Genomic DNA, 22,058 nt, shown 5'->3' on the forward strand with positions numbered 1-22,058 from the left:
TATTTACATCTTTGAGTAGCATATTGAAATGTAAAGGTATTGGTTTTGAAACTTTCACTTAATAAATCATTAACAATGAATCAAAAGCCAGGAAGTTCTACGGCAATGCCACTCCAGAATAAGACTACCTTCAAAATTAAGCTTCCAGGAAAAAGTTAATCAACATATTATTCTAAATATATTTGCAGATGCTATCCTAAAATTTGAGAAAGTCAGACAGTTTGCCTTTAAGAAGAAAGCTTCATAACAACAATGTGACATGCACCATTTCAAATGGCAATGGTAAACATTTCATTAACTTTAAAACATTGTTTTCAGGAATATTAAGACGATTTAATTTTTTAAAATGTTATCTATTCATAAATATGTGATGATCAGCCTTGCCATTTGCCAGTGCAGTAGCTAAAGGAGTGTGTGTGTGTGTGTGTGTGTGTTTAGAAATAATAAATTCCAAAATATTCTGTAATTCAGATTATTAAAAATACATATATATTTTTCTAAATTTGGGGATTGTTTTCCTATTTTTCTGTCTATAATGTTTTAAATGTGTAAATACAGCTTCTATCTCTATTAATATAGCTTTAATACCTTTTTATATATTCAGATAATAATACATACAAGTGAAGACTGCTCTTTTCCTCCACTATTGGTTCTGTCCCCTTCCATTGTGACAGAATTTTAGTGGGGCACACGGCTGCTCAGTAAAAGCCTCCACTTCTTTTTTTTTTTTTTTTAATTATTATTATTATTATTTTCTTTTTTATTATACTTTAAGTTCTAGGGTACATGTGCATAACGTGCAGGTTTGTTACATATGTATACTTATGCCATGTTGGTGTGCCGCACCCATCAACTCGTCAGCACCCATCAATTCATCATTTATATCAGGTATAACTCCCCAATGCAATCCCTCCCTCCTCCCCCCTCCCCCCTCCCCATGATAGGCCCCAGTGCGTGATGTTCCCCTTCCCGAGTCCAAGTGATCTCATTGTTCAGTTCCCACCTATGAGTGAGAACATGCGGTGTTTGGTTTTCTGTTCTTGTGATAGTTTGCTAAGAATGATGGTTTCCAGCTGCATCCATGTCCCTACAAAGGACGCAAACTCATCCTTTTTTATGGCTGCATAGTATTCCATGGTGTATATGTGCCACATTTTCTTAATCCAGTCTGTCACAGATGGACATTTGGGTTGATTCCAAGTCTTTGCTATTGTGAATAGTGCCGCAATAAACATACGTGTACATGTGTCTTTGTAGTAGAATAATTTATAATCCTTTGGTTATATACCCAGTAGTGGGATGGCTGGGTCATATGGTACATCTAGTTCTAGATCCTTGAGCCTCCACTTCTTTGACACATTTTGAGTTAGATGTGACTAAATTCTAACCACTGGAATGTGAGCAAAACGTCTTACTCTTAAATGACTGGATATCTTCTCTCCAAATCTCTTTCCCTTTACATGACAACTGGGAAATAAAAGAAACTGGAAGAATAATTTTGTATCCAGGCATGGAAGCCACACGCTAAGGATGGCAGAGTCACCCTGCCAGCCCTCAACAGCTTACCTCTCAACTGCTATGTGACAGAAAAATACATGTTTAGCCTGTACCTTTGTCATACTGGCCTAGCCTGTACCCCAACGTCACCAAGTAATACGAAAAATGAATGACATTTGTTGAGCTCTCAGTATATGTCAATAAATAATTTATATGGATTGTATCATTAATCCCAACAACTCCATGAGATTAAATATCTTGGCTAGATCCTGAAGCTGGCAATTGGCAGAACCAAGGTAAAATAGCCTTAGGGATTTTTCAGAGGGATATGCTATAATACTCCATTTGAAATATTATGTGTTTTCTTCAATTAGAAGACCATAAAGAAAAATAATCAGTGAAAATTTACTTTCTGTATCATTCTTAGCAATTATCTCAATGGATATACAAACCACTCCTGTGGTATCAACAGAAATGGGAGGTTTTAAATTATGAATGTATATTACATGTTAAAATTTCCCTCCACTCTTTTCTTTTTGAAAAAAAAATCAAATGGAAATATCATGAGTAGGTAATTGTTGCTTGCAGAGCTTTGGTTTCTTATAATTTATATCTTTTATGAAAAGAGCATTAGCATAATCAGATATACTGACCTTGTTTACATGGGGATCTGCTTATTTTTTCAAGGTACAAGTAAGGACAAAAAATGCTATTAACATATATTCTAAAGCATACAAGAAAGTGTTTCAAATTTCAGAGTTGCATTCTATTTAATAGTTGTGTAACCTAAAACAAAATTTTAACCTTCCCTCAATTATTTTACCCACCTTGTAGATGAGCATATACAACTGATGGACATACGTATTCTCCAAATGGTTCAGTAATGGAATAATCTAATAAAAGACATCTGAAAAGTCTAATGCATCAGGGACAATAGTCCTAAGCAACCCTATTCACTCTTGATCTTTAACAGAAGACAGGCAGGTAACCTGGGAAAAATCTCACATTTGTAAAGTTGAAGCACTGAATGTATTCAATAATATTAGCAACTTTCTGTGGGCTACTATTTTAGGATACAATAAAGCAATTTTCACAAAATTGCAAAGCTATATTACTATTTTATTTTATTTTTGAGACAGGGTCTCACTCTGAAGCCCAGGTTGGAGTACAGTGGTACAATCACAAAAAAATATATTACTTTAGCTATGGTACCTGTGTTGGTTCTTGGCCTTCACGTAAAAAGCTAATTGTACCCTGTGAAGTCAGTAAAAAAATGAATGTAATTTGTAATTTGAAGAACCTTCATTTCTACAATATTAAATTTCAACCTGAAGCCCTGCTAAACTCCTGTGTTTATTCAACTTCTGGCCCTCACCATGTATCCAACACCCCCAATCTCAGCTCAAAGTTCACTCTAAACTCTGACATTCTTCCTCAAAAGGAATGAGGCAATATGGAATCATTTGTCTGTGTAAGATGACACTCTTTGTGTGCCATAGTACTTAAATTCTTTTTCCAATAATGAATTCTGCTCTAACACTCCTCCCACCACCCCAGTTACCTAACATATTATTCACTAATTTGGAATTTTTCTGTCACCGTAATGAGGTATGTATCCCATAAACAGAAAATCAGAGAGATTTTCTTTCATCTTTTCCATTCTATTTTGTTATGTTAATTCAGACAGAGTCATTGATTCATTCATCAATAGCTATACTCTTCTTAGTAATCTATTCTTCATAAAGCATAATAGAAACCAGTTAGACTTCTTTTTGGTTAATGAGTCATTGCAAAAAAGCAGATTCAGAAAGAAAAGTTTCACATATTAACACCAAAAGGAACAATGAGGCCAGCCAAGCAAGTTGTTTTTTGAGGCTGGGGAAGCACTCACAGAGTAAGGGAGATGCTCCCAAGAGCATCTCATTTTTAATCTCCACCTGTTGATAAAGACAGTCATGTAACTTCTCACCAGAACCTGTAATTTCTTTATTTTCTCATTATGATTAAATAAAATCTTTGCTCTCAATTTAAATAGTGTCCAAATGAAAATTAACAAAGAAGATTTGGTGGTGCTTCCATAAACTCCACGACTTTCATAGAGGCTCATTTACTACCTACACACTTTCATATTCTAATATAGTTTCCCACAGTGAATCACTACAGATCCCAAGCATCGGCACACAGTAACTTTCAAGTTTCTTTGCACCATCAGTAATCGAGATTTGTTTTTTATCAACAGAGTGTCAGTTCTCTGAGGAGAGGAATACTGTTTCTTTGTTTATCCTTGGCAGCCTGCACAGTGTCTGGGACATATTACCTGCTCAACATAATACACTGACTAGAATTAAATCTGATCATTGTTATTCGCAGGGAACACCTTTCATTTCCAAACATATTCCTCTTATCTCACAGACACTTAGGTTTGTTCAATACACTCTAGAGTTGTTTTATAAGGAGATTCTGGTATAATTTTTTGAAGTATGTATGTGGTTTCCTTAAGAATTTCTATTAATACATGAAGTAACCACACATTCCATTTTCTCATACATATTTGCATGATAAATGGTCATATATGATACATCAAGCTGCTTTTATACCACTTTATCTCGTTGACTCATCACATTTTTGGAAAATAAAAGGCCTCATTTCATCACTAACAACACAAGATGAGAATACTTTCATATGTATTATTTACATTGAAATGAAAGTAGTGAGGCCCTTAAAAAGTGACATTTAATTTTTAATAAATCTTACAGAACCTATACATGTAAATGCTCTTACCCATGGAAAATAATCTAGTTAAGATGCCATACAAATATTTATATACTGCTGTCACTCAAACATCGTTTTAGAGTGACTTTCATAGCCAATTAATAAGTCACAAGAAAAATCATCTTTTATAGAGTCCCCTTATCTTGCACCAAAACCGTTATTACTGATCTCAATGACTAACTCTAATCTCTAGACATGCCTGTAAACCCTTTTCAAATAATTTTTACCCTCAAAGAATGAAGATATGTTTTCACTGAGGATATTCAAAAGAATCCATCACAGGAGTTCAAGTCACCACTGTATGAGGGATTATTAAATATATTCTGAAGAATGGAAACATTATAATAGTAAGTACATGACTTCCCTATTTAAATTTACGGAGAGCATACATGACACGCAGACTCATTTAAGTGAAACCTACGTATCAACTGCAAAGTGTACTGAGAAAGTTTCCTTAGTTTTTAAGGATGGCATTTCTTGTTCACAGTAACTAGCAGTACCAAAGGTTTCTCTCAGAATTTCACCACCAGACCCACATGAGAAATCACATCCCATTTGTAATGTAGAGATACAGTTTCCTAGAAGATAAAACTGCATTTGAAGTAATGAAAAGATTAAGAAATCTCTTCAGTGGATTTTACTCACATCAACAAGCTGATTGACTCCACTTGCTGTTTTTGCCAGTGTGACAAGGTCTTCTTGCATCTTATCCACCCATGATTTGATACTGCAGAAATCAGAAAAGATTATGTTCTATCAGATCTCTGGCAAGTAAAAGTCACACGCTGATATTTTATATCCATGCTGCAGATAATTCATTAAAATGCCCTTAAATTATTCTCCCTCTTAGTACCGGCTATGTCCACCCTTCCACTCCAGCTTTAAATTGCAAAAGCACTGAATCTTTAGTGTGCAGGCTTTCAGGATGCTGAAATGCCTCCAAATCAAAAGAGGAAAATGACATTGATGTCTTGTCCAATGAGAGTAAACGATTTGCTTATTTTGTATTAAAATTCCATTAACTAGCTATTAAACATGCTAAACTCCAAACTTTATCTTTTAGCTTACAAGTCTTCTGAATATAACAGTAAGATTACACTAAATGCAGACATTTGTAAAATGCAAGAATAATTCCACCAGCCAGGTAGAACATTCATTCAACAATTTGATGCATTCCCTTCTAGTCTTTTAAAATTCCTTCACATAGTTGAAAGTATGTTATATAAAATTCATATATCTTTCAGCTTTATGTCATACGATATGTACTTTCCCATGGCATTACAAACATTTTGCAAACATTTTATTTTTAATGGCCACTTAATATTCCATTATCTCTATATTCCATAATATACTTGACCATCCTCCTTTTTAAAGGGAAATTTAAGATATCATCAGCTTTTAACCACTACATACTACACTACCACGAATATCTTAGAGCATGAAGCTTAAGAATATTTTACTTCCAGCCTGGGCATGGTGGCTTACGCCTGTAATCCTAGCATTTTGGGAGGCTGAGGTGGGTGGATCACAAGGTCAGGAGATCGAGACCATCCTGCCTAACACGGTGAAACCCTGTCTCTACTAAAAATACAAAAAATTAGACAGGCGTTGTGGCCGGGCACCTGTAGTCCCAACTACTCGGGAGGCTGAGGCAGGAGAATGGCATGAATCCGGGAGGTGGAGCTTGCAGTGAGCCCAGATCATGCCACTGCTCTCCAGCCTGGGCGACAGAGCGAGACCCGTCTCAAAAAAAATAAAAATAAAAATAAAATAAAAAAAAAAAAAAGAATATTTCCTTAGCTAGGCTCTTAGATTTGGAATTACTAGATCCAATTAGATTTGGAATTACTGGATCCAAGTAATTACTGGAATTACTAGATCCAAATTTTAAAGCAGTAGTTTTGATCATTACAATTATGATTGAAGGATTTAAGTTCAAATCTTTTTCAGGTACACAATGCACATCTTAGATGATCATTATGCAATGGACATCTTAAAATATGAGCTATGGATGTCAGGATATTTTAGAAGACCCTAAATCCATGTTCTATATCACTTTTTCCTGGTATTAGAGATATTACCAAATAGAACCACAAAATCTTCCCCATTCATATTAAAATCATTTAATTTGTATTCCTCCATATATTTCACTTATTCTTCCTCAGGTTGTAGACCTAAAGTGTGTATTCCTTTTTGCCAAGGCAAGTACAAAGAAACATTAGTAAGCTACTAAGAATGCTAGATGATTTATATTTGAATTTGAACTCTTCTCTAGATATCTATGTATAATTTCAATCATGGAGATTTAACTGTGTACGTCTTCTCTTCCTTAGGGAAGAATTCCAGTAGTATAAATATAATTTTTTAAATATAAATACAAGTAGTATAAATATTTTTTTCAGATAAATTTAAATATAACAAAATAAATATCGTATAAAAGTATGACATGGAAAAGAGATTTAAATGACATGGAAGAGAGCATTTAAAGAATGATGAGCAGATAAGAGGAAGAAAAAAATGGAAAGTCAGTTATAGAAAAGGATGAAATGCCTTAGACGAAAACACAGAGGCTTGACTGACACACGAAACAAACTAGTTACTAAGTGAAATGCATTAAAACTAGGAATACTTTAGCACATACGAAAATAAGGAAGAATATTTATTGAATCATGCTGTATGAACAGGATAGAAAAAGGTAAATGAATATCAAGAAACAAAAAACAAAAGAGAGTAAGGCATAAAATAGAGAAAAATTGCTATAATAATATTTTAACTAGTGCTACTTATTTGCTGGTGCCTATATTTGAAAAATATTATAAGTAAATACTCTTAGTAAATACAGTTGTGCCCCATTTTTATATTAAATACAAAAATTACAGTAGGGTACAGGTAGGCGCAAAAACCATTGATACAATAATTTCCTAATTTAGATGAGACTATCTCATTTCTCTAAGCAGGTGCTGAACAAGAACTAGAATCTAGAGAAAATGAGTCATCTCTTCTCAAATATAATTTCCAACACTGACAAATAGTAAGAATGTTATACATCCCTTTAGCTCGAAACTGAGAGGCAAAGAATACATATGTAAAGAAGTGAATTTAACTCATCCCTGAATTCTGATTTATACTAAACTGATGCAAAACATGCATTCTAACTTGTCACAAGTGCACTGTCACTACCAATGTTCATTGAGGTGAACCTGCTTTGGCTGAAAAGCAATTCAAAACCCATCCAGTCTTCCCTACCCCACTGACAAGCTGTTAGGAATACTTTATAGGAACAAGGATTATTTTTTATAAATATGAGGTGTTAACCTGGTTTTCTGAAATACTTAGGCACTCAGGCTTTCAACCTGGAATTAAAAGGTTATAAAAAATAGAAAATAAGGAAAGGCCCCATTCATCATGAAAGTAAAAAATTACTCAAGTGAAAACACTCACATGAGCAAAAATTTTTATCAGTCTTTCTCTTTCTTGGTAAATTGTCAAGCACAAATATGTAATCACTAAGCACTATTTTATTAAATTTATACAGAAGACACTATAAAATTTGGGGGGAATTACAGAGGATACAGCTTTTTCATGTAATAAGCAACTAACATAGCACTCCACTAGGAAGAATTCATTGTTGTTCTTTGTCAATCCATTCAACAAGTACTAGTAACTGCTGGAAAAGATACTAAAAGATGGAAATGCAGGCTGTGTTTAAAATTGGGTCTGGGAGGGAGAGAGAAAACAACAAGAAGAACATAGTAGGAAATGTTTGAGGAAGCACAAGAGAGTCAATGCTTAGTAAGTAGTGGTATGAGGAGGTTGATAGAAGAGGCTTTCTGGAGTAGTAGCTACTTGAAGTCATATTTGAAAGACAAGTGGAACTTGTCAAAATTGAGCAGAGAGGGAAGTAACAACGAAGGCGGAGAGAATGTAAAACAACATGTTCAGTAACTTCAAGAGATTCAAACGACCGAGTCCAAGCTTGGTTCAGCAAAAGGTATGGAATGAGGGCAGGAGAGATAGGGAAGAGTGATGGGTCAGGCCAAGGGTCTTAAATACGATTCTGAAACATTTAGATTATATTCTCAAAATAATGGAGAGATACTAGAAAATGAGAAGTCAGAGAGTAAAAAGATCACGTAAATGTATATAAACATGATTAAATCATTTCCCTGACACTGAGTGGATGGTAGTTTACAGGGAGAACAGAAATCACAAACAGAAAGTCTAGTTGTGAGGTAAGAAATGAGATGGACTCAGACTAATTTAGTGGTGGTGCAAGGGATAAAGGAAAAAGAAGGGGAGGCCAAGTAGAAGCAACTAGCGCAACAGAAATTCTGAAGGATGGACAATAAGATTTCATGCACTGTTGGGTATAGAAAATGAATGACAGGAAGAAAGTGGGATGATTCAGGGAGTTTCTCAGGTAGAGGATGATGGGAAATTGTGGTATAGAAAGTAAGTATAGGAGAAATAACAGTTTAAAGGGACATTGACAGGTTCATTTTTATTGGTTCAATTAGAGGTGTTTGGGGGAGACTCAAGTATAAATATACACTAGGTAATTGAATGGCATGGGTTTAGAGCTCTTGAAAGAGAAATCTCCATAGAAATTAAGATCAATGTATAACTCCCAAAGTAGAATGAACAGCAAAAGGAAGGAAATAAACAGTAGTTACAAGTCTGGCAAGGTACATTTAAAAAACAAACAGAGGAACCTGAGTAGTAACTAGAACACGGAATCCAAGAACAATGGTATCGCAAGAGCCAAAGCAGGGAGAAGTTTACAAAGAGAAGAAAGAAGTATACAGTCATCAAATAAGGTGAAAAATTTATCCCACCTTATCTTTCAGGAGAATGAAACATGGAGAATGAGGAATCAGTGTTCTTTTTGGTTTTTAATAGAACAGAAGTGAGCCTATTTCTATGCAAAAAGAGAAAGGCAAGTAGAGAAGAAAATATCAAAGATTCAGGAGAGAACATGTAATTTATTGACAATGATGGGGTACAGGAAATGCCACCCCCAAATAGGGCACCTTGGCGTTTAAGAAAACAGCAAAAGCAGGGAGGTCTTTCTGACCTTCTCCCATGAAGCAGACAATAAAGCCTAAGAAGGTCACTGTCTGACCTCCCTCCCTTCTCCCCTGAAGACTCTCATTGTGGCAAGTGTCCTGCCCTATACCCAAAGGGAAGGAACATCACACAGAGACTCCAAGAAGTACTGAATAAACAAGTCTTGCTAAGTTCCCCTAGTTTATTAGTAGATCATACCCTTTCACCTTCTAATCATACTTCTGCAGTACTGTCCATAAAAACATACAGTTTTCCATAGGTTTTTGGGTCATTTTCTGAAGGTTCCTGTGTCACATAAAACTTAATTCATATGCTTTTCTCTTGTTATCTGTCTTTTATGTTATAGGAGATCTCAGCTGTGAATCTTGCAATAGGTAAGAAATCTTTTCTCCCCTACAACTGTCCTTTAAAAAGTTCCAGATATTTTTTCTAGTTTACCCCTCTATTCCAACGTGAGAATGTGGAAGTGAGAGATGAATTAAGAAATAAGTAGAACCAAAGAGAAATTTAATCCATGGGAGGAAGACAGGATACTTCTTCTGTGGAAAATGGAAAGAGAATGTAGATTTGGGGTAAATTGAAATAACTGGAGTAACTAGAACAAAAGTTGAGACAGTTTTACCTACTGTTCTCTATTGCGTTTGTAATGAAGGAGGACCAGTTATCTGTTAAGGGACAAGAAGTAGGTATTAAGGTAGATAGCTGAAAAGAAAAATTGGAGGCTTAAAAAGAATAGCTAGAGAGTATTTAAGGACTTGGCATTATACCGGAGGTCATCAGTTTCCACTGGTATTAATCAGTATGACTGTGTGAAATTCTTACTAGCATAGTCTGAGGAGAGCAAGTTCAGGGGGAAAAGGCATTCAGATAAATGTGGGGCAGATACCAGCAGGTGAGAAAGAAAGACAAGGAAAGGCGAGTTGATGGTCCTGACAATTTCAAGATCTCCACACATTCTAAATTAACAAGGACTACTGAAATATTTGCTAAAATGTTTTTAATATTTGCATAAACGCTTATCTCCTTAACCCTTTTTCTATGCAACCAAGAATTTTATCATAATATTTATAAGAAACTGTGAAAATACCAAATTACCAGATTTCAAATTTTTATTTTTTGCATTTTTTGCCTGATAACTTATGAATATACTGCAGAGACTAAATAAGGAGGGCTGAATATACACACCACACTTTAAATCACCTGACACAAGCATTTTTAAAAGAACAAAATCCTAAAATTATTGTGAAATCAAATTGCTCTATGAAAGTTTAATAGTTTGAAAATCGTTCTCTTAGATAAAAATATATGCAATCTTTGGCTAGCTCAAGAAAGTGCATGACAACTCATGTATATCTGGTTGTACAGGTATAATAGACCTTGACTAATAGGTACATTGTTTCCATGAGAAAATACTTGGAATTTTTCAAATATGCAGTGGCAAGAACACATTTAACACTGCTTGTTAGAAATGTATATTCCCTGGCTTCAAGTCTCCGATAGTAAAAGAGGTTTCAGTGTTATAAAGGCAGGACTTGAACATGATAGCTAGTCAGAAGAGAAAGAACAATGGATGGTACTTGTGAAAGAAAACGAGGAGAAGCTCCAGAGTTTCCCTATGCAGTCAAGGTACATTTGCAACAGAACTATTTCTTATCCTTTTCCTACCCAATGTTCACCACTGCTCCACTGCCCTCTTGAAACCCGTGTTCCTATGGCTCCTATGACCCTATTCCCTGGTCTCTCTTCTTTTATATTATTATCATCTGACTCCTTCACATTTTCCCAAAGCCAAATTGGTCATTTCTCAGCATCTGTCTTTGATTTTCTGTGCCATTCTGCTTCCTTACTTCTCTTTATTTCTACTTCTTCAAAATTTCCATATATAATATCTAAATCTGAGCTCCAGTTCTACCTTAACTACCATTTGATCATTTCATCTAGATGTCCCACCATTCCTTTCAAATATGTACAATATTGAAATCAATAGCTTCCCTCCCCATACTATAAACCCTCTATGTCCCTTCTCCTTGTTGGAAAATCATCTCCCCAGTCATCAGACTCCATACCATCAATTTCTTCATCTTATCCCTCCTCCAGTCCTTTGTTTAATAATAGTATCTCAGCATTTTTCCAACACAGATCTAAGTGCATTGAGACCTTATTTTATACCATCTCTATGCTAAAGTGTTTAATATGTATTCTCTCATTTAGTCATCATAAAAAGTAGTGTTCATCTTTCACTGATGAGAAAAATTAAGAGATGAAGAAAATTTAGAAAAGATAAGCTACACAGCCCGCTAGCTTTTTATTTTCAAAGACCTTTTAATCCAACCAACCTCACACATTTCCATGCATGCTGACTGTCCTTTTCCACATTCTGCCTTTGCACTTTATATAACCTCTACCTGGAATTAATATCCCACTTCCATCGAGAATGGATAAATCACACTAATATTCTAATATCACCTTTCACAAATTCCCAAATTAAAATATTCTTGTCTCTCCACGCAACTTCAAAAGTCCTTTAATTGTGCTGTGCACTTACTTCCTTATACTTTCATAATTAGATGAATATACATTTATTCTCATTTATCAATGCATTTCCAAAGTTTTTATGACAGTGCTTTGAATATAGTAGATACATAAGTATTTATTGAATAGGAAAGTAAATTGAAATGAAATGCAATTGCACTACCATTTTTTAAAAATAGGTATCTTTATTTAATGCCTTAATGCATATCTTCTCTCCATAATCCACATCAGAAAAAAAATGAACTGCTGGACCCATGCATCTGTAAACAGCATCCATTTTTCAACAAGTAGCAGATTATCAAAATGTAGACTTAATACTTTAAAGAAATTATTAAATCTCTAGAATGTATGCCTTAAAATTCCAAATATTTTGTGTGTATTAATTGTCATAGAAAAAAAGTCTTATAATCCTTCTCTGTCCCTACAATAACTCATTACAGAGTTGACTAGCAGTACAAGGTTAGGTGTTCACAAATTCAATAACATTTGAAGCAGCCACTAAAATATCTCTTAAAATTGACGCAAATCTTTTATTGAATAATTTTAAAAATCTTTTATATCCTCTACTTCACTTTATTGTACAGAAACAGCCCAAATTCTAAAAGCAAACATGTAAAATATGCAGATTTTCATTAAGTTTGAGATAAAAAACTTGCCATTCAATTAATATTGCTCCTTTTGAGGTTGGATTTGTCTGTAATGTGGCTTTCAAAAGAGTAGTGCAGTACATTCAGAAAACTCTTTATTTTCAAAATGAAAAAAATACGGTAATCCATTTCATTTTGTGTGCATATGCAAAACAACAAATTCAGAAAAACACAAATTACACTTTGTGTAATCTACTGTAAAAGTATAACAGTTGAGTATAAAGTGTCAAGTCTGCATAGTTATCTAATTGTTTTAAATCCTAAGCTAAAGAGAGAATTTGCCTGGTTGGAGCAATGCAGCCAGAATGATAGCTAAGAATTGTTATAACAGGCCCTATCCAAGATTAACTGTCTTTCCTTCCTATATTTGATGTGCCTAAGTCTTCTGGAAAAAAGAATAATGTGTGTAAACCTACTCCAATTTGTAAGGAGAGAATATCGACACAGATCTTTTTTTTCATGCGCTTCTCAATTTATTCCACTAGCAATTATCACAGTGACAAAGAGGGAATGGGAACTACACCATGGAGAAAATGGAAAGGAAGAGGGCTTGTTACAGTAAGGGATTTATAGGAGGGGTAGTGGAAAAGTGAGATGTCTGTACCACTTGGAGCCCTATCCTAAAGCAATTCTCTGCTTTTTGCCACTATTTTTAAGAAATCATTTATTTTTAACCTGAGCAAATAAGAGACATAGTTATGCCCTTTGGAGCTGGGAAAAAATTTAAATATCAAAAAATCTAACAAACTGGCCACTTCAATTGTGTTGATGCATAAATAGCTTATCATAAATCTGAAGTAATAAGATCATATATTTCAAAAGTCTAGTGTTCCACTTGCTATAAATACTCTACCAATGCCAAACTGTTCCTATTTTTGTTATATAATAAACCACCCACAGTGTTCCTGTAGTTGGGTAAAAATAACATAAGTAAGCCAAAGATTTAGATAACCTAGACATGAAATTTTGCTAAATATGCATTTCTTATAACATAGATAAGTATACAATTAATTTTTTTTTTTTTTTTGGTATAAAGGGAGTGCTTGTTATCTACATTAAATCATAAGATTGTTTGTGAGATGGGTGTCATGCCAGGAACGGTAGTTAGTTCCTGAAATTATACTCAATTTAAACCATTTTCAATAACACTGCTGCTCTGTTTTTAGAAAGCTGTTTCAACTTGTGAAATGCTTTAGTATTCCATTTTTTGACTAGAGTAATCCTGTAAGAAATGCAGAAAAGGATGTGCTCATGCTAATCAGTGGAAAGGTAAAGTACTTGAGAGTAGGAGAAAAGACTATCACTAAACTCTGATTCCTAAGCTGTTCATGTTTCTCTGCCTTCATTTTCTGTTTTTTTGTTTTGTTTTGTTTTGTTTTTGTTTTTTCCTGCTCGTGTGTGTGCGCGCATGTGTCGTGTGTAGTTAATCCACATTACAAATTTCATACTCATAGCTCTCAAAGGCCCTGAGATCTACTTTTGTTTATAAGGTCTTCTTTTCACGAGATCTAAATTTATTTTCATGAAATCTTCTTTTCCACTATCTTGGATTGATTTTTGTTTTATCCAAGTATTTTTTTTCATCTTTTCTTTATTTTCTTCCTCAGCTGCAGCAATTTGCTTCCAGCTTCCAAGACAACAAATAAAAATTATACTTTGGGGTTGATAGTAACGTATTTCCATGGATTAGCTGGGGGGAGGGTTCTCATACATGCGATTTGTTCCTTGAAGCCTTGAGGGCTTTGTTTTTTATCCTTCCACATCACAATTAGTTACAGCCTCTAGCATAGTCCCGGGTAGCCTGATGCCAGCCGAGGTGTCCCACATGGCCACACAATCTGCTGCTGGTGTTTCTATGAACCAAATGAGCTAAAATTCTAATTGCTCATTACAAAATCTCCATTCATTTTATTGAAGATCTTTCCCTTTATTGTTTTATCTGTGATTTTTCTCAGTCATTGCAAATTGTTCACAAAATTTACTTTAGCCTATTTCAAGCATGTATTTAATTATTTAATTACCATGACATTTAATGTCATGGTAAAAATTTCCTTATTTTCTTTACTTCTAGGAATGTTTAGCTGAGCATTCTTAATATTTCCAATACTATAAAAACCTCAAATGCTTATTATGTTTGGATTCTAACCTAAATGGCGAATCCACTTCCCCATATAGGTAAGTATCTCCAGTCCAGCCTGTTGAACGGTTTTACAAATACATCAGTTTTGTCATGCTCTTTAAATATGTTTTCTACTAAACTGAAATCACCTCTCTAATCATCTTCATCTCCTGAAAATCACCCAAGTCTGGGCTTAAGGTCACTCCTCTGGCCAATTCAAGTCCTCAAACTCTCATATTTTTTTCTTTTCTCTAAGTATCTAAAATATGTACAGCCTGTCCTACAAAATGTTACACGTCTAGACATACTGTTTTATATTAGTGTTATTTCTCCAATAATATTTACTTTCCTTGAATGGATGGGCCATAGCTTATCGTGTTCTGAGACTATCTAGCACAGTTCTGAGCATACAGAGCTACTTAAAAAACAACAGGTAATATCTACTGAGCACCTATATGTCAGGAACGGTTCTAAACATGTTATGTGAACATACTCTTTAATATTCACAAAAATCTATTGAGGTAGATACTGTTATTAGTCCTACTTTACAGATGAGGAAACTGAGGCACAGAGAGGTTAAGCTACTTACCAAAGGACACAAAATTAGTAAGTGGCAGAGCAGTTTGCCCTGAGACGTCAATAACGTATAACTCCATTAATAAATGCTAACTGATGCCATGGTCTGATTCATGGTTTGGTTTTCATTGTTAAACCACCAGATAGTAGCCCTCAACTCTCCTCTCATCAGAACTTGGAGATACCTCCTGTTTTCTAGTTTACAGACTGTCATAGCCCTAGGTTCAAAGTCTGTTTCATTGACAGAAAGTGAGAAAATAACATTTGCATAAGTCTTTCTTTACATGGCAAGAAAAAAGGCTGTTATAGTTAGAAAATAAAGATTTAAAAACAAGAATATCTAAGTATGTTCTTCCTTAAGACATCTCAGTGGAAATACATACATATTAATAATTATTCCGTCAATGCTATAATTTTTCCTCACTTTAAATGTTTAAGTTTTCATCAGCATTTTCAAATTAAACAAGCACCATTTACTTTACTTACAACCAGAAGTTGTACTACTTTCATTAACATAACATGACATCCTCAGTGTTATGCATTAGGTCCACAGCAATTGATTCTGATATTATTTATAACATGCACACAGACTTCACATACAGTAGCAGGTTAGGTGTAGAGGCAGCCGTGATATGTTTATAAACATAAAATATTCTAAAAGCAACATTAAGTCCTTCAATACGCATAGAAAATATGACTATGTCAGCTGGCCTTCATTGTTTTTATGATGTAGGTTCAGATATACGAACAAATGCATGAATATAAAACCAGGACCCAAATTGACTCATGTGGCACTTCTTTTAAATATAGCCTATAGTGTAATCTGCTGACAGCTGTTCTAAGACAGAGCTTATTTAACAATCAAAAAGCTGTCAATGCAAATATATTAACTTGCAAATTAGAAAGACAATAACTCTCTTTCTGAAAACCATCAGAAAAGAATATTGCCAGGTTATTCCATCTTCAACATTTTTTTTTAACATTAAGTAAACGATTCTAGAGAAACAGAAATGAAGCCTTTGAATATGAGATGGTAAACATCTTTCTAGCTCAGAAAATATATTGCAATTTTAATTGCTTTCAACCTTTTTGTCCTCACAGAACATGGTTCTCTCTGACCCTCTTTGCCTGAGCAGCATATACATTGCCCTTATGTTCCCCTCTGCTGGCCTGAGCACAGTGAACATTCTAAACAGAAGATTGTTTCTTAGATAGGAATTAGAAACAGCTCCCTTTCCTAACCTGCTCAATATAAATGAAAAACAGTTTTGTTTTTTCCCCATTAATGCAGTAAAAATAACAATGAGAATTGTGTTTACAAATAATGTTTATCAAATGGCAAAAAAAGTTGTAATTTTTAGCACTATCCAATAACCCCTTTCAAAAACTGTGAACCATTAGTGCAAAGTTTATGTAAATGTCCAAATAATACAGAAAAACAAATCATTTTTAATTTCTTGGTCATGCTTTCAACTATTTTTTAATTTGAATTGTTCAGTGTTTCAAATTATGTAACATTTGCTAATGTTTAAAAAACAATATTATATAATTATGATCTTTTATGTATTATATGTTGAAAAGCAGGTCAAAATCTAGGCAATTACATTTTTTAAAATATTAAAATATTAGGGAGAAAAAGCACTTTGTATAACTAAATCCAATAGAAGCTTGCATATACTCTCGGTAAATTAAAAACACGCTTTAAGACATGATTAATGTATGTACAGTTATTGGAGAAGGTTTTTTAAACATTATTTTTCTATTTAAATATCATTTAACTTGCTAATACTAACAAAAGAAAAAAAACACAGTGTTAGCTCTATTTTCTCTTATGGGGAAGCAAATGTTAAGATGGTTACTGCAATTTAAATTATTAACATAAAATGTGAAATAAACACTTTAAAACACAATAGTTGATCTCATAAAATGCCTCATTTGTGTTGATGTTTATATCTTTCATATTTCTTTTTTTTTTTTTTTTTTTTTTTTTTGAGACGGAGTCTCGCTCTGTCGCCCGGGCTGGAGTGCAGTGGCCGGATCTCAGCTCACTGCAAGCTCCGCCTCCCGGGTTTACGCCATTCTCCTGCCTCAGCCTCCCAAGTAGCTGGGACTACAGGCGCCCGCCACCTCGCCCGGCTAGTTTTTTGTATTTTTTAGTAGAGACGGGGTTTCACCATGTTAGCCAGGATGGTCTCGATCTCCTGACCTCGTGATCCGCCCGTCTCGGCCTCCCAAAGTGCTGGGATTACAGGCTTGAGCCACCGCGCCCGGCCATCTTTCATATTTCAAATAATTATTCTGTAATTAGAAGCAAAGACTTGAAAACTGAATCATAGTCAATCATCTTAGATACAGGTAGGAGGCATTTAACAAGCCCCAGTGAAAAGAGAATGGTATTTTAGCTTGAGGTCCCTGCTGTAGATGGCACGCCCATGTAACTCATCATCTTTATGAAATATGAAAGAATCATGAAGCAGCCAGTAACATGAATTAAACATCAACATTCCAAATGAATTGTTGCAGTCTCCTAATTTTTTTTTTTCATTATTAGTCATTCTGTCACTGTTCCTAGTGCTCCATTTAGAGCACATCCCAATGTGGATTTCAACAAGCAGCTTTAAAATGGACCACCCTGTATTGTAACGTTAAAGTCTAAAGATTTCTGAGGCTAGATCTGTGAATCATATGTGACTCAGCAGCCTCCCACAGGCCTGAAAACCCTTATATTCTCTCTCAAAATGTTCCTTCTGTAGAAGAGAGGTTGAATGGACTCCTTTATCACTATTCAGGAAATACAAAAGGACTTGAGCACATGCAATCCATTAGAATTCACACTACCTGTTTTAGGTCACCTGCAGTAACGGAGGAAAAAAGGCCCTTCAGTGCATCTCCTGCTGTCTGCAGAACTGTCTTTTCAACTACCCTACATGTATTTTCCCAAAGCTCTGGTTTATCCTCTCATGTCTCTTGATCCTATCAGGGAAATAGTGACCTCATAGGCATTTATATCACCTTTGGACATCCTGTAAGTGAACCTTGAACTGAGATTATTTCTCTAGTTAATGCAAGTAATAAATAATATTTTCAAATACTTCTAGAAACGGCAGAAGGAAACATCATGGCCTTCTAGTCCAGTTCTTAATAAATGCAAGCCTCCTTTTTACATTACACATGAAAAATTATCATGGTAATTCTCCCAAATACTTCCTTCAATGGGCATTCATTACCCTACTGAAAACCTTTTTATTTAGGTGCAAAACTGTCAGAAAGTTCTGCTAGGTGCAAAATAAATGATGGTATAATTGTCTTATGAATTGGCAGGCAATCCCCTAAAATAAGACCTACTCTTTACATATACTTCTATATTGCTTAATTTTTCAATGATTATTATCACTTTGAAATGTGTAAGCTATAAAAATTTTAGAAAAGAAATTAAGTGTCCTCAGGCATTTGATTTCTAATGCCTACCAAAAGAACACATAAAATAGTCATTTTTATAATGTATGCAGCTAACTTAGTTATATGTGGTCATCTGACAACCATAGTTTTACTTGTTTGTCTTTTTTTTTCTTTTTTTTTTTTTTTTTTTTTTTTTTTTTTTTTTTTTTTTTTTTTTTTTGAGATAGAGTCTCACTCTGTCGCCCAGGCTGGAGCGCAGTGGTGCAATCTTGGCTCACTGCAAGCTCCGCCTCCCGGGTTCATGCCATTCACCTGCCTCCACCTCCCAAGTAGCTGGGACTACAGGCGCCCACCATCACGTGCGGCTAATTTTTTGTGGCTTTTAGTAGACAAGGGGTTTCACCATGTTAGTCAGGATGGTCTCGATCTCCTGACCTCGTGATCCACCCGCCTCCACCTCCCAAAATGCTGGGATTACAGGCGTGAGCAACCGTGCCCGGCCTGTTTGTCTTTATCCTTAGATTTAACCAGAATGAAAGGAATGAACAAAAGTACATGTGTGTAAAGGGCAAGGTGAGACTTTTTATCTTGATTCTATTAAAAGAAAAGCGAATCAGCAATTAAGGGCAAAATAAGTAGTAATGATTAATAAACATCTTACCCAAGTTTTGGATAAATACTTTCTGACCAGATGGTGGTCAGGCAGCCCTAGACATATTAAGTTCTTGGACCTAGGCTTGGAGTTTACGGATGGACTGGGTCTGATTCTCCAGCCAGGTTCTTCAGACTATAGATCTAAGGAGGATCCATAGCCAGTGTCTAAGGACAAAACTGAAGCCAAGAACCAAACAAGCAGCCCAAAGGAATAATGATTCAAAAAGGTTGGGCGAAGACAGGGCTCGGGGGTTCACGCCTGTAATCCCAGCACTTTGGGAGGCTGAAGTGGACAAATTGCTTGAGGCCAGGAGTTCAAGATCAGCCTAGTCAACATGGCAAAACCCTGTCTCTACGAAAAAAAAAAAAAAAAAAAAAAAAAAAAAAGAATAGCTGGGCATGGTAGCTCATACTAGCTACTCAGGAGGCTGAGACACAAGAATCGCTTGAACCCAGGAGACAGAGGCTGCAGTGAGCAGAGATCACGTCATTGCACTCCAGCCTGGATGATATAGACCTGTGTCAAAAAAAAAAAAAAAAAAAAAAAAGAGTTTGGCAGAAAGATTGCAGGGCTCTGGCTAGGGGACTGCAACTGGAGACAAGAACATAGCAAATGTCAAAGATACAGCAAATCAATTCAGAACTGTGAATCTAGCTCAAGAAGTTCACAATATGATTAAGGACCTATATATAGAGTCCCTGCATTGTTGTCCACCTGTGGATATAAAGGTAAAAGCCCTGACTAGTTAAGAGAAATGGTCACAAAGTTTTGTTTAAAGACCTCCACTCTGTATATAGTTTCTTGCTCTGGGATACCAAACTGCACCATGCTAAATGCCACTAAAATGAGAAATTAATTTTGTTTTTCTTATTTCTATAATAAAACTGCTATCTAAAAAGTGCATAATATACTTCTTTTATGGTAATGCCAGGGCTTAAATTAGAATCTTATTCTTGACCCTCCCAATCAGATTCTTCCTGCTAGATTTTTCAAAAAGCACATGGAAATCACCTTGGATAAATTCAAACATAGTGTATATACTTTCCATCTAAAGAAAACATCTCTGTCAGGATTGTGGGAAATGGTTTCTAATTGCCATCCAAGCTGGTCTTGTTCCCTATGTTCAGTTTTCTGATGGGACAGAAGGGAAAGTTTATGGAATGAATGGATGAATGGGCAGACAATAGGATTAATGCAAGAGACTCTGTTGTGTTCATCACAATGTCTTTCCTCTTCAGTAGAGACGTTCAGGGAGGGCATAAAGCTAGGAAACCCAGGGGAAATAACACATTCCTGATTGACCAATTCTCTCTCAATTTATAACACAGCCACCTGGCACTAGATAAGGATTAAAAAGGGAAAATAAAACAAGGAATTGAAAGAGATCCAGAGAACCCAAAGGAAAATAGATTGAGAGAAGGAATAAGGGACAATGACATCTGGAAGTTGGGAGAAGAGGGGAAGACAGTAGAAAAAGGAGACTAGAAAGGAATGCACAGTTTAGAAAAAGAATGTGGGGTTTCCCTTAAAAAATGAAAATTTACTTTCGCACATTAAAAAAAATTGGCCTTCCACCAAAAACTGTAAACAATGCACTATCTAATGCACTACTATTCAAATATTCATTGCAACTTTTAAGGTATACAATTTTCAGTCCTCTAGACTAAAATGACCTAACCTTTAACACATATATGATGAAATATATGATTACTGTGGTTTATTTTGCATGGAAGTGTAACGACAATTCTCTTATAAGACTATTTTTATTCAGAAGAAAGTATTTTTGTTTGCATTCAATTTATTCTCAGGAAAGTAAGGTTCATTGATTTTCATTGCACAAGAATACATCCTTTCAGTGTGAGTAAGGGATTCAAATAACATTGATTTTTGTGGTGTAGACCAATGACAGATCAATGAATGAATGATATTTTGTTTATAGCAGTCATTGGGTTAGCTATATACAGAGAAATGAAGTTCATAATTGTGCATCTCTACATTTTTACCTATGCTTTTATTTGAGTCTTTCTATGAAAGACACAATATTGTTTCATTTTTCTAAATACTGAAGAGCTATATGTTATTTCTAAACATTAGGCAGTCATCTTTCGCATTTTCCTGAAGTGTTATAGGTGGCTAATTGGAGAGGTTTGAAGACAGCCTGAGCTTATATTGCACAATTTGCATGACCCTCCTAGTTATTTTCTCCTGAAAACAGTTAGATGACAGACAAGAATTTTGGGTACTCAAGCTACTACTGGGATGAGGTCTTCATTGTTCTCTATCATTCTGACAGGGGGCCTCTTTACTCCCTACTCTCTTAGCCAGTGAATGGGGAAACGTTAGCACTGAGAGCCTCAAAAGAGAAAAGGAACCAAATGGCAAATAATACCAAAGCCAACTCTCCTCCTAGAACACTCGTTGCTACAACACAGACATATAGGACCATGTACTCACTTTCACTTTGGGGAACCGAAAGAAATTTTGATCTTGAACTTATGTTGTCTGTAGTATTTGACACCGTCATTGAAAAGCAGTTCCTTTTATTCTAATACAATGTCAACTTTTGTTCTAGATTTGCGGGGTATATATACAGGTTTGTTATACGGGTATACTGTGTAATGCTGAAGTCTAGGGTACAAATGATCCTATCACCCAGGTAGTGAACATAATACCCAATAGGTGGTTTTTCAGTCCTTGACCCCCTTTCTCTATCCCAACTCTAGTAATCTCTTTGTTTATTATTTCAATCTTTATAACCATGTGCACCCAATGTTCAGCTCCCACTTATATCAAT

At 35.2% G+C, this 22,058-nt stretch overlaps 1 protein-coding gene across 4 annotated transcripts in view; it reads right to left on the minus strand.

The window, feature by feature from the left end:
- Positions 1–22,058, minus strand: part of CACNA2D1 (calcium voltage-gated channel auxiliary subunit alpha2delta 1) — a 517,017-nt gene that overhangs the window by 418,418 nt on the left and 76,541 nt on the right. For all 4 annotated transcript variants that reach the window (XR_004058100.1, XM_010387918.2, XM_030933213.1 and 1 more), the window contains exon 2: positions 4,915–4,996. Coding sequence is in view for 3 of the 4 variants with exons in the window: in XM_010387918.2 (XP_010386220.1) it covers positions 4,915–4,996 (82 nt within the window). In the remaining variant the exon portion in view is untranslated. The remainder of the gene's footprint in view (positions 1–4,914; positions 4,997–22,058) is intronic.

Source organism: Rhinopithecus roxellana, chromosome 6 (assembly GCF_007565055.1).
Source record: "Rhinopithecus roxellana isolate Shanxi Qingling chromosome 6, ASM756505v1, whole genome shotgun sequence".
NCBI classification, from domain to species: Eukaryota; Metazoa; Chordata; class Mammalia; order Primates; family Cercopithecidae; genus Rhinopithecus; species Rhinopithecus roxellana.